We start from the raw sequence: 14,177 nt of genomic DNA on the forward strand, positions 1-14,177 counted from the left end.
TCACATCTGCAGCAATATGTTTCCTAAACTGTAAGTAGCAGCAATCAAAAACATTAATTCATAAACTATTCAGATCAAAAGCACTGATTACTGTTCAAGTCACAGGCTAGAGCTTACATTTTAATAAGAAACATTTTTTCAGTATAAAAATTCCTGACTTCAGGTGTATTTAGTTGTAAATGTCTTGTTCAAAGCTGTAATTCTTTACTAATGTTATCTTTAAAACTAGCTAAAAACTAAGTGCTCTTTAGCAACTTCATTTTATAGTGACCAGGAAAAACAGGCCAAATTCAGAAGCACCACTGAGAGCCTTTGTGGTGCTAAGTGAATGGTGCATATCCAGTCCTGTCCCATGGATTTCTGTGCCACACTACCTCTGCTCCCAGTCTTGTCTGACATTGGAAATGGTCCCGCAGTTCATAACATGCACATTGACAGAGCATGAGCACCTCAGAGCCTGTGAGAGAGTGCTGAAACCTAAAAGCATCTATCATGTGGCAAGAGCTGCATTTTTTGTGCATTTATGGGTCTGAAGCATAGCTTCAGTGCAGCTACAAGTCATCTGAATGGGGAAAAAGAAATCCTACACTGGAATATTTTAACTGCCTCCGAACACACAATTCTTCACATTCCAGCAGCAGCATCTATAAAAGACAAAAGGAATGTCACACTTGGTTCAAGTGCTCTAGTTCAGGGTCCTGTCTTTGACACTGGAAAGTAGCAGATGCATCCAAAAAAAGCATGTAATAGACTCAATTTTTAAAGAACTACTTCCTGCCTTATGGCATTAGCACAAGGTTTTGCACCATTATGAACAAGGGCTGGGGTTTTTCCCTTCATTTCTTCCATAAATTCATTCTCTCCCACTCTCAGATTTTTCTTTCCCTTCTCCCAGCCTCTGCATCCTCTCAGGGATTAGAGATAAACAAAATGCCTCACAATGCCTCATTCCAGCAGACATGGGAGCAGCAGCCAAGGGGGAGGTGTGCCTTAGTGCAGCACTGCTCTTCCAGCAGGATGATCCTGTTCTGAAACAGCCTGGCTGCAGCTTTACCATGGAATTGCCCATCTTGCCCTACAAGGAACAGGAGCCAGCCAGGGAAAAGCTGCAGCTCTGAAAGACAAGGGCCCAAAGCTTCTTTTTGGACTTTTCTTTCTAGAAGAACTAACAAAAAGTTCATGTTGGGAGGAATGCAATTCTCATGGTAGGGTGAGCTACTGCCACGTGCAAGGCTTGTACCCATTTCTCTAAGCAGAGTTCGTATTGAGGGAACAAAAACAACTCTATGCCAGAAATGTACATGAGATGACACTTTTATTATTATGCACATTTGTATAATTCACAGCTTATTGGTCTGTAGTCCTAGAACAAAGTGGAGATGTACAGTAGCAAACTTAAATGACTTTGCTTTGACAGTGAAAATAAATCACATTTTAATGTTACATCACACTACTCACTGCATCTCAGTAGACATAGCTAGTACAGAGTAAACAATAATAATTCTCATATATTAAGAGTTCCAGGATCTTTCTCAGACATTTCTCTTATTGCATCTAGAGTGCATGTCCTTAAACTGAAGTCCAAAAAACACAAAGCAACTAAAAAAATCAAGAGGAGTGAGCAGCTGAAACAGCCACAGGTTCAGACTTGGATAGATATTGCTTTTTTTTTTCAACTCAAAAGTCTTTGAAAATAATAACATAACAGTGTAATTTTATATTTCAACTCACACCTCAGCTTTTAAGAGCTGAGGAAAAATAACAGAACTAAAACTTATTTGATTATAACCAATAAGTAGTTCTTTACTAATTACTAAGTATGTCTTTACCTTCTTGAATTATAAACAGATATAACACTTCAAACTTTAAAGCTATTCATTCCAATGATGCTTCTTCATTGGAAAAAAATGAAATAATCAGAAAAGAACAGCAAAGACAGCTGAGTAGCTAACAGTACAGTGGTTTAGTTTGCAAACTAAACAGATTAACACCACAAATTAACAACAGAGATTTTGCATATTTTTTCATCACAGATTTGTTGTTCTGGAGTTTGGATTTTTTTCAGTTTTGGTTGTTTGCTGTTTTTGTTTTTTGATTTTTTTTTTTTTTTGAATGGCACAACAATAGAAAGCCCAATTGTTTCACAAAAGGCTTATAAGGAAATCATGCCACAGCCTTCAAGGACATACGGGAGTGAAGTTTCACCACTCTGCATCTCCAGTGGCTTTTGCAAAAACATGGTCTTTACCCTCAATGGACATCACTCCATCTTTTAAGTAGAACTTCCATTTGTTCTTAGTTCGATGTATCTGATGAAAAATAATAATCAAAATTAATGAAATCACAAATATAAATTAGACAAGTCATTAAAAAAAACCAACAAGATTTAAGCACAACCTATTTACACACTTGGTTTTTATTTTAAAATTGTTATGACACAAAATATTCAATGGAATACTCAATGGAAGCATTCTTCAGCTGTGTATAAAGAACTCCCAGCCCCCCCAAGAGAGAAACCTCCTGAATCTTATCCCATCCTGTCCCACTCTCCTATCCCACAACTTCCCCCTAAAAAGTGTTACCTATGACAGCTCAACACCAGCAGGACAAGAGCACAGTAACAGGGCTATCCCAAAACACAGCACACCTTGCAAACGAGTGTAGCTTAACTGAAATGCAGTGCTTTCCTTTCCACATGGCAAAGCAATGTTGCAGGCACGGAAGTGTTAGGAACAGGCTAAAAGCATCAAAATTTGGCTTAAAAGCAAATACTGCTATTTAAATTTTTTAAAAAGTAAGAAAGAATTTGCATATTCTGTTTCTTTTTAAATGCCTGCAAAGAGATCCATACTCCAGAAAGTTTCATTAATACTAAAAGAAGGAATTTTAAATTAGAAAATTCCTTGAACTGTCAGCATCAGTTTTCAGTTCCAGAACTAAAAGAAACAGGACAGCAATTTTGCCAACAACATTGTCTTAAAGGTAACAAGGTAATTTAAGACATAACAGGTTTGATCTACTTTCTACTGGGCCAACATGTTTTATTAAATCAGTATTGCAAAGGGGAAAGCTACCAACATCTTTCCCCAGCTTCTGTAACTCCCAATTTCTAATAACATCTGATATTAAATTTCCTGTAAGGCATGCCCAGTGCTGACCTTCCTAGTAGTTTCTTTTAGATTTTCAGGCAATTTTTCAGCTTATTTCAGACAAAACTTGCTCTTGATAACAGCATGCACTACCTACAGCAACTGTAATGTCTGAGTTCTGAGGCTGCAAAACTTGGTGTACCTTTCAATACAATACAGACACCAACAGCTTCATTTCAGAGGCATTTTCTACACATATCCCTATAACTTTCCAAAATAGCTGGTCTCAGGAACAGTCAATCTGGCACAGTTTCAGAAAGACAATTTTCTTACCACTTCTCTGTTTCCTAAACCACAGATAACCATTAAGACAGGCCTAGTTAGACACACAAAAAGTTATGTCTAGGCACGCTTTTGAAAGAATATTAAAAAAAGTCAAGGCATACTCTTAAACCACCATATTTGCTTTAAAATATGCCCTTTTTTTCCTCTTTTAAATTACTGACATGTAAGCATCCAAAACCATACAATGGTTAAAAGGATTTAATTTCATCTTCAGGAGTTCAAAGTAAGGTTGAATTTTAAACATTAAAACAAAGGTGGACAATAAGGCACTTAATGACTACTTTGTTTCTGAGACACAACAAAATTCTGGTAGGAAAATATCTCAGTGAACACTACAAAGACAAAAAAAAAGGGAAAAGAAAGTACATACACCACTCTGTTATCCTTTTTAAAAGCCTTAATTCACAGCTGAATATGCCTACATACATCCATAGAGATGGTGATCTTACTTAAAAGTTAAGGAAATAAACAAGCTTTTGCACCTTTACAAATCATAATTTTGCCAGACTTGTTGTTCCCTTTTCCTTTAATAGGCCATTATGATTATCCTCTTTTCAGAAAACAGTAGGAAAGTCTTCAGATTATTGTCAGCTAAACACATCATTTAAACACTCCATTACAGCATTAGAGTTTCTTCAAAAGGCACTGACAGGAGAGCAGAGATGGACTTGCTGCAGGTATTATTTAGGATGATTAAAGAACAAAGACAAAAGTGTATTACTGTACCTTTTCGTACTGACAAACTATCACGTTGTCGGTGTCAAACAAGTCTGCAATGTCCTGCTCACTGACATCATCACCAGAGTTTAAGGGGTCCTAGGGATTAAAATTCTGTTTTATGCACTCTTTCAGAATAGCAACGAATATACTTCGAATTAAACATTCCCAGAACAATAAAGTTATCATTGCAAAAATCAAGACCTGGAGGCTGTGAAGTCCGCATTGCACCAACCTCATTTACAAGTACTTTTTACATGTTTGCATTCTCGAAACCCAAAACACCCTAAACAAAAACAGGGGCCAAAAATGCAAGACTCCTAATTGATACAGCAGATCCCAGTAACTGAAACACTGATCAAGTTGTATTTATTTGAAGTCCAAATGCTACAAGTTGATGCTCTTGTAAACAAATCCATAGGACACAAAATTGCGTATCTTTAAGAAAAACAAAAACCTAGGAAACACAGGGCATTAAACAGAGAACAATATTCTTGTATCATATTGTTCTCTGTCTAATTCCCTGTGGTGCCTCAGAAGGAAAGGAAGCCTAGATTTGTATCCTGATCTTATTTAAATTAATCTTATTTAAATCTAATTCTTTAAATAATATCTTACTTAAGTCAAAAGCAGAACTCCACTCCACTGAGGCCAGGGTTTTACACCAAAGCTTTAATTCTGATAGCTAAGTATTTTAATTCATCCAATCAACAAATGACTTTCCAATAGTTCTTTCATTTGTCCATTTTCCTCATAATGAGCTTTCAAGTAATTTCTCTGCAATACCTCCTATCTCCAGAGGTTTGTAACCTCACTGTGCATGCCCTGCATCAAACTAACCAGGAACTGTTCTAGGTCCAACAATTCAACTGTTGAGAGATGTAATATTGTTATGTGCTTCTAAAGGCTTAAAAGTAAATTACCTCCTCAACTATGTCTATCTGGAGGTCTTCATTGTCCCCATCACTGCCACTGGACTCTAGGTTTGAAGAACTGTCACATTCTTCATCATAGTCTTCCTCATCATCCAGAACTCTTAGATCCTCTGAATCAATAAAGCCAATGAATTCATTCTCTTCTTTATCTTTTGTATGTGGTATTTGTTCCTTGGAAGAAACATCCCCGGTGCCATCGAGCTGACTTATGCCTTCAATGTCACTGCAGAGACCTTTCTCCAGTGGTAAATCAGATTCTGTCTGCTCCACGGGACACGAATGAAAGAGATCAGGGACAGCTTGTGAATCAACACCACCCATGTTCAGCACAAAGCCTGAGATTTTTGCTTAATATATCAACAAGCCTGGAGCACTAATATGAGAGTTTCAGGTCCTACTGCTTGTAAAACCTGAGTACATTTATAAACATTGTGTGGCATCTAACTTAAATGGAACCCAAGCCAAATATTCCTCAGCAATACAGAAAAAAAATTTCTTACCCTTTTCTCTAAACACCCTTGTACTCAAACAACTCTAAAACAAAGACAATCAAGTGGACACTTAGAATTTCTATTGTAAAAAATAACCCTCCCATAAAAACCAAAATGGAAGCTACTCCTCCGCCCCCAAAAATAACAATTTTCATTTTTGAAATAAAAGTCAAGAGGAACTGATCCCTCTCCCTCAACTCATTCAAAATGCTTTGTTTAAATAAGATATAAAAAGCTGGGAGAGACAGTAAATATTTCAGTACTTGAAGTTACTGTTCATAAAAGTGACAGAATTCCTAAACAGAGCATTCACAGGAGCAGAAAAGGGCTTTAAGGTTTCAGCCATCTCCAGTTTCTCATTAAATCTTTATTGTAGCAGTTAATTCCCATCCACATACACTTTCTAGTTCAAGAAAGGAACACTTTGTTTTGACCTCCCATTCTCACTACAGACAGTCTTCATCATGCTGCCATCAGAGTTCAGATGAGCAACATTACACTTTCTATTTACAGACATTTGGCATTACTGTCATTAAATTTGCATTTAATAAATTTGTCTCAATCACATATGAGCACTACAACTCAAAGTCACCGAGCCAGCCTGAACTTCAAACATCTGCAAATAATTTCTGGCACTAAAATTAGATGAGGTCAGGAAAGCAGCTTGTTAATTAAAATCACTCAAGTTTCCCACACAGCTCTAGCTGAGTTCTAGTTTATCCAGGACTTTCTCCCCAAGGAAATACATTTTCTTCAAGGAGATTTTCACTTATCAAATTTGACTTTTCATTCTGAATGCATTCTCAATACATCTTTAATGTTCTTCACACATTACAAGTTAAAATTAATCCCAGCTGATCCTGCAAAAGCACTTTGCCCACAATTGACCAGTATCCATATGCAGATCAGTGCCAGAATGATATGGAAGTTCTCAAGGAGTCTTTCATGTCTGCTTAGTCACAAAAAAATCCCCATGATTCTCAAAGTAATCAATAAGTCTAATATATTCTATCTATCCATTACATTTTTCAGTATTTTCAAATTGATATCCTCATCACAGTATTTTAGCAGTACTTTTGACAAATTCTTAATGTAAAAACAAGCAGTCAGCTACTGCTATTCTAAACAAGCTTAAGACTGAACCATAAAATCAAAATAACTTTTATTCTTCTCATTTAGAGGTGCTAGTTGTCACTCAGAAATGTGTTCAAACAACTCCCTCTAACATATGTATTTTCATTAGCTGAGAAACAAAAGGCCTTACCTTGTCAGAGGAAGCCATGCTGCCCTGATCCTTTAGAAATGCATTTTCATCCAGACTTTCCCCTGCAATAATCAGGTCAATGATATCATCAGACACCTGCTGCTGCAGCAGCTCCGGATGCTCCATGTCCAGCTGCCCCTCCACATCCAGCAGGACACTGCTTGAGCTGTTTGCCAAGGATTCATCAATAAAAAGTCCTTCAGAGCATTCTGGAGTAAACACAGCTGTGTGAAGGTTGTCATGCTGGAATTTTTCTGTGGATTCACTGCACTGATTCAACACTGCATTAATTTCAAATTCCTGCAGACTCACAGAAGGCTGCTGGACCAAGGTAGCAGAGTTCTCCAGGTGCTGTTTTTCCACATAGCTTGGTTTAAACAGCACAGCCTGCTGGACAGCAGTCTCCTGGGGCTGCAGTGTTTCACCAGCTGCATGGGCAGCACATGCATTCAGCTGTGTGACACTGGCAAGGCTGGTTTGCAGAACTGAAGCTTGCCCAAGGGGATGAAACATCTGCTGCACAGGGTAGTGGAGAACACTTCCATCTCCTGAGGCCTGTGTGACCACAACAGGCACATTCACCTTGTAAAGTTGCCCTGCAGAGAGAAGAGTTTAAAACTGCTTCAGTAGGTGAAACTACAGGCTCACCCAGGCCACTGACCTGTCACCACTAAAAACAAGAGCAAACACCAGGGCAAACTATGAGAAAAAGAACATCTGCAAAGAAAAACTTTCCTCAAGCACAATTCCAGCCCTTGAAAATCAGGCATTCGGAAGCTTTCTGAATCATGGCTTCCAGCCAGTCCATCATGTTTTTGGGCTTGGCCTACACAGTACCCTGCAACAGTAAGTTCAATAACTTAACTACATACTGGATTTAAAATAAATAAATAAATACATACCCTGGGTTTTAATTTTTTCCATGTCATTTCAGAAACTAAGGAATACAAGATGAAACAGTAAACTAGTCCATAGGTAGACGGAGAGTTCATCCCTTTCAGGACATTTAGTTATTCTCTCTAAAAAACCTGCCTATTTTAGTTTAAAAGAAACCAAACAACCCCTAATTTACATATCTTTTATTAAGAAAACCAGCCCAAACATTGAATACTTAAATGAATACCGAATGCTTAAAGTTATTACTATCAGTGTTAGAATTGAGATGCCAGAGCCAAGTTCCAAATTTCATTTATTTTTTCTTCTGTGGGGAAACACACATGCTCACACAGACAGAGTCACTGGTACCAATCTACAGATCTCATGACATCAGGAATTATACCTGAAACAGATAACTAGAGACATCAGTTTTCATCAAAGAACAGCTGCTTGAGAGAAGAGTCAATGACCGAACTAAGCCTTCCACTCATCACACCTAAGCAATACAAGCAGTTTTTGCACAAGCAGTACAGGCAGTGTTATCACCAAAAGAATGGGATCAAAAAAGTTAATGGATAGTTGGATTTTATTTGAATAAGAAATCAATTTTGTTTCTGAAGCAGCACAGTGCCTTTAGCTTTTTGACAGCATAAAAGATTGTCCCAGAGAGACAGGGAGAAGGAGACACCTGTGTCTGGGCTGACAAAGGAAAACACTTGTTATGTGTTGTAAAACTGACACACCAACTAATCATTGCAGTTACTTCCCCCATGCAGCCACTACGAAAACAAAGTACAAAGAGGAGGGTAACTGGCTCTACTCTAACTTCTCATCTGTTTCATCTACTGTCCCTGGGATTGTCTTTCAACATCCCCAAGGCACTGCAAGGTTTGACATCCCCTCGTTACCCTTACCTGGTGCTGGCTGCAGCATCACTCCAGCTGGCATCTGTAAAGGATAAGCAACACACGAAGGGAGAGCAAGAGCCACACCCACTCGTGGGGGCCCCTGCAACACAAGAGCTGGGTTTAGGCAGGAAAGGACACTGAGTGCCACACCTGGAGTATCCATGGGAAACAGGAGTGAGGGCCTCTCTGTGGTCATCTTCACTGGAAAGCTGCACCATGCTTTTGAGATTTAGACAGATGAAGAGTATTCTGCACTGACAGAGCAATGGCTTGCCCCAAGTGTTTCCTGCTTTCCAGCTATCACACTCCCTTTTTGTTAAGGCAACTGTTTCCATAATCCCCTCAATGTACCCACCATCCAGAAAGGTGTTTTTTTCTACTCAAAGTCACTTTTACCTAAGTTTATGCATTACCCCACACAGCACAGGCTTCTTGCCTAGGCCTATGAAGTCACTTCATATTCTCTTTTCCTCCTGGGAAGCAAAGAGTTGGATATACACCTTCCTTTCAATCTAGCTGCTCTGAGGAAATCCAGCTTTTAAATCAGGAAACACACATATTGCACAAACATCTTCCCAATATTATATTTCAACTTGACAAGCTACTTAGCTGGAGGCTCAGGAGGCACTCAGTAAGTTCATCAAGCTCTGGCAATCAGTGGCTGCTCCCCAAAGAAATTTTGCTATGTCCAGAGTTCCGAACTTATCAACTATAAAAACACTCATTTTCCTTCTGGATGATTTCTACACCTCACAGATAATGCTGCTCCCAGCTTCCCGAGTGGTAGTATTTCCCAGCCATGCACTATTTTAACAACAGTAATAATTTTTTTCTTTAAAAAGTATATGTAGCTGTGCCATTTCCACTACACTTTCATCCTATGGGCTAAATACAGGCAGCTGTGTTTTTCCAACATTTCTGGCTTCAGGTCTTGCAGAACCAGCTGGTACAGCCCATCCTTTTTCACTGCTCCAACAGAAGCAACAATGTTACAACTCTCCCTCCTGAAGCCCATTAATAACTGGCAAACAATTAAAAAAATTTAGAAGTCCAACATAATCAAAATTGAAGTAAAACATCACTACGGCTACATACCAGTTTTCCTGCTGTGAAATGCTGAAAACCTCTGCCAGCTTGGATGACATAAGAAGCTGTAGAAAAATTTAAAAAGGCACTTTACAAAAAACATTAATTTCTTGGATACAGTTATCATTCAATAATTTACAGCAAACACGGGTGAAACTAAAGCAATCTAACTTCAGTTCATCCTCATTAGTGAGCACGAGTATTGCCTTGTCAACTTGAGGAAAACATGCAAGTAGTTTTTCCACAGCAGAGAAAATCCAATGATGCTAAAAGTAGGAACAGTAGGAGAAGATTTTCAACAGCACCCAATACTGAATTCCATGGGAGAAAAAATGGCAAAGGGAAAACTTTCCTAGGCTTTTAGGAGCAAGCAATTTAGGTAGCCTTAACCACTTTGAAAGTCTCTAGCCATGAGGCAATTCAAATCCCCTTTTTAGAAACAAATAGATTTACTCAGAGTGCTTGGCCTTAGTATTGCCCTTTAAAAACTTAAGGGTAAGAAGGCTCGGCTCATTAAATATAAAACCTCCAATAGCTTGCAAATACAAAAGTATATTCCCTTTAGTCACACAGCACTAATAAAACACCTGCCTCCAAAAACAGTTCATTTAACTAGGAAGACCGTAAAAAAAAACCAAAACAAACGCAAGAAAGGAAGAAAAAAAAAAAAAAGTAAAGAACCCCACTGATAAAGAATGCCTGCCCAAGCTTGAAATACACTACAACATGGATTTTCATTAAATCATTTCATATGGGGTCTGTCCTTCATGGGCAAAGGTCCTAATAACCTCTCACTTTGGGATAAGTCTCAGCTGAGTACTACACTCTACCACAACAATACCACAGTGCTCAGCCGGACTTCATTAAGAAGGACAGGTCCTGATGTCAGAGACTGTGTGAAAGTCAAGTACTCCTCTGCAACAGCAATGCTGCTTTTAGAAAAACTAACAAAGACAAACTAAAAAGCTTCCTCTCTTCTGTTTGAGCAAGGGATTACATTTTAACAAACTGAGAATGAGATTAAGCCCCAACCTGAGAGCAGAACTGCATGGCACAAATGTGCCATAAAACCTCTGCACGTCAGGACACATGTTAAAAGGGGAAGGAGAGCTTAACCCTGCAGGTAAATTTGCAACTCAAGTGCTACACTATTGGACTGCAGACAAGGAGGCTAAAACTCTCTGCGTGTTTTGCCACTGGAAATGGGCAGCTGATCAAAAGCATGCAGAATCCTATTTGTTTATAAAAGCTTAATTCATCATTTACTGGTCAAATTCTGCTTTCAAATAATTACTGTTCCACATCAAGCTAGATATATGCATAAGATATATACACAAACCAAGATTATTTCAAGTCTTCCAAAAATATCCCTAAATCAATGAGATATTCTTAAACTGCATGCACTGTGTTCAGCAACATCTGACCTGCTGAAGTCTGCAAAATGCTGTGAGAAGTGTGTGGCAGCTGCAGACTGAACCGTGGAGAACAGTGGCTGTGTTTGAAGAAGCCTTCTGTTGCTCTGGACTGTGTCACCTTCGTTTCCCAAAGCTGCAGGAAGATTATTAAGGTCAACAAACATCAGCTTTAAAAACAAACTGCATCAAAAAAGATAATCAGGTATTCCCAGCTTTTCCAAGAGTAAACTGACTGATTCTATCCAACAAACAGGGTAGCAAAAACCAACCAATTTCCACTCCCAGCAGCCCCCACACCACTCACAGGACACTTGTAACTCTTAATTCAGGGCAAGAGTTTGCATGTTTTGGAGGGCAAAGAAATTGACAGGTCCATCATCTCAAAAGAAAAACACAAACACAACTGTTATTAATGCAAGGAAACCCAACAAACCTGCTTCAAGTCTTTCAGGACCTGCTCCTCTATACCCTCCTCTGCAAAGAGCTCCTGCACACCTTCAATCACATCTTCGATAATGGACTTGTATAGCTCAGGCTACATTAGAAAAAAAATAAATATTTTCAAGTTAAGATGAGCATTGAGTCATTTGAAGATAGCACAAAGTATAATCTCACTTCATAAATTGCTGTTACAAACTGAACAGCAAAAACAGATCAGTTTCATAAACTGAATGCAGAGGTCTGCAAGTCCACTCATTCTCTAAAAAAGTACTGGATTTGAGCCTCAAATTACTGTTTAGGCTACCAATAATCTGGTAAATGCTTAAGAAAACACTACAAACATTCAAAAACCATTGCTGTGCTGTATTTTCAAACAAGCTTGTCTAACCCCACTGTATCATACTAGAATCATTGCTCCTAATCTAAGGGCCAACCAATAATACAAGCTATTAAAAATGAACCCTGTCAGTTCCATCAGAAGCAGAATGTGAGGAACCCACAAAAAGTAACAGAGATTTTTTTTTTTCTTTGTGGAAACAGTCTGATGCTGCATAGTAACCTAACTGGAAATTTGAACACTACTTTCATCAATAGAGATCATTCATCTTGCATTCCAATAGGATTCCAACAGAACATTTTATTCCTTCTTCTGCCCATGATGTCAGTGATTAAATCTTAATCCTCCAGTCAGACCTGGACAGCAGATGCATATGAGCTTCAAGATTCCTACACTCCAATGCAAGTGTAAGACAACAAGCCTTTAGCAATTTAAAGCTTATTAATTTTGATTCTCATTACCACCAGAATAGCCTACACAAGGTGAAAAATGAAGCTGAGATATTTTAGGAAACCTTACAAGATTCTGGATTAATAATAATTTTTTTTAAATATCAAATTCATATTTTACTTATCCAAAGTTGTTGTAAAGTGCAGATGACAAACAATTTCTTTTCAAAGAAAAGAAGAGATTAAGAACTAACATGTTATACTTTCTGGAAAAAGCAACTAACACAACTACTTTAAAACAACCATACTCATGTGTCTTATGAGGGCTTATCAACCTCCAAAGAGTCCCCCAGCATTTTTTCAGGATACTAAAAAGATGAAGAGGGAAAAAAAAATTCCCTATTGTACCTCTACACTAAAAGCTGCTGATCAGCCTATATGTCAAATGCTCTGCCTTCACTGCTAATCCAGAAGAGAATCTAAATGTAAACCTTTCAACGGGCCTATTCCTCTCCCCAGGACTGCCAAGCTACAGTGAGTACAAATATTTATTGTGCTATATAAAAACTGCACACAGCAACTGTAAAATTCAAACAGCACATGCTTGCAAATTAGAGAAAAATGGTTACAGCACAGACGCTGTTGTACCCCAGCGCAATCCCTTTACACACAGGCACTCCTTCGCCAGAACCGGCCATCCATACTGGGAACTGTCCAACTCCGGTTCCACTCGTGTGCAGTGGGGTGGCAGGAGGGGCTCATCCACATCCCATTCCAGCAAAGCCTCCGAGGCTCTCCTGGGATTCCCGTCCTTTGAGGGAGCCCCCGGAAAGGAGAGGCCAAAACCTGCCATGGCACAAAGGCCTCGGCCGAGCTGCCACAGCGTCCCTCGCACCCGCAGCTACGCAGGGCCACCCCTGCCACAACCCCTTTGTGCACAAATGGTCACTTTCAACAGAATTTTTTTTTTAAGAAATTAAAAAATAATAATGATGATTAAAAAAATCTTTCGATGTCGGCCTTGGGCTTCCCGCGCCAGCGAACGGGCGGCGGCTCCTGGCCAGGCCGGGAGGCGACTTCATCTCTGTCCCCTGTGTCCCGCAAGGAGGAGCGGCCAAAACCCGCTAGCCTAGCCTAGCCTAGCCTAGCCTAGCCTGGCCTGGCCTGGCCTGGCCTAGCCACTCACCACGGGGCTGCCGTGGGCCATGGCAGCGGCACGCCGCCTCGGCGCCGCCCGCCTTTAAGGCGCCGTTGCCAGGAGGACGCGGCCGGCCCCGCCCGGGCCCTGCCCCGCGGCCCTCAGCGCTCCTGTGCCCGCGCACCCCAAAACCCCGCGGCTCTGGGGCACGTCACGCTAAAGCCAGACCCTAAACCTCAGAGCGAGCCGCCAGTGCCCGGTCTGGGCTCCAGGCTGCAGCCTGAAGCATCACCCTGCGAGCACAGGAGTTACCTGGAGAGCCGCAGGTGTTGCCGTGGGGCAGGAATGCTCCCAGGAAAGCTGGCTGCAAACGCGTAGCGTTTTTGCTCTAATAAACCCTGAAGTGGTGATTACCTCCTAAACGGGGATAGCTGAAGCTAAGCGTTGCAGTTAAGCAGCAGCAATCTGGTACAACTACTCAATTATTGCTTACATTTGCAGCAATCTGTTCATATGTTAATGCAGAGATCTACTAATTTAGCAGTTACTAATCTGGAAAAATGTTCATTAATCTCATATGTGCAGAAGAATATATACTTAGGTCTTTATGCACCTTCGGTCGGTGTTGCCCTGAGGCTTCAGAGAACCTAGAAATATAATCTCTTTTTCCTTTCATTTTCCTTTGTTTTTCATTTTTTAGGTAGCTATGTCATTGCAGTGCTGTTTGCTTGTGAAAAAGGAGACTC

The 14,177-nt window shown here is 39.8% G+C and overlaps 1 protein-coding gene across 1 annotated transcript; it reads right to left on the minus strand.

Annotated features, from left to right (window-relative positions):
* Nucleotides 1–2,192: 2,192 nt before the first annotated feature.
* On the minus strand, nucleotides 2,193–13,500 carry GTF2A1L (general transcription factor IIA subunit 1 like). The gene is made up of 9 exons (XM_041489404.1): nucleotides 13,480–13,500; nucleotides 11,560–11,661; nucleotides 11,136–11,259; nucleotides 9,721–9,776; nucleotides 8,632–8,725; nucleotides 6,830–7,437; nucleotides 5,075–5,350; nucleotides 4,161–4,250; nucleotides 2,193–2,309 (listed from the first exon to the last, which is right to left on the minus strand). The coding sequence occupies exons 1-9, from the start codon at nucleotides 13,498–13,500 to the stop codon at nucleotides 2,202–2,204; spliced, it is 1,479 nt and encodes a 492-aa protein (XP_041345338.1). The 3' UTR covers nucleotides 2,193–2,201.
* Nucleotides 13,501–14,177: the final 677 nt, after the last annotated feature.

The sequence above is a fragment of the Pyrgilauda ruficollis genome, unplaced genomic scaffold, assembly GCF_017590135.1.
Source record: "Pyrgilauda ruficollis isolate IOZ18807 unplaced genomic scaffold, ASM1759013v1 scaffold93, whole genome shotgun sequence".
In the NCBI taxonomy this organism is placed as follows: Eukaryota; Metazoa; Chordata; class Aves; order Passeriformes; family Passeridae; genus Pyrgilauda; species Pyrgilauda ruficollis.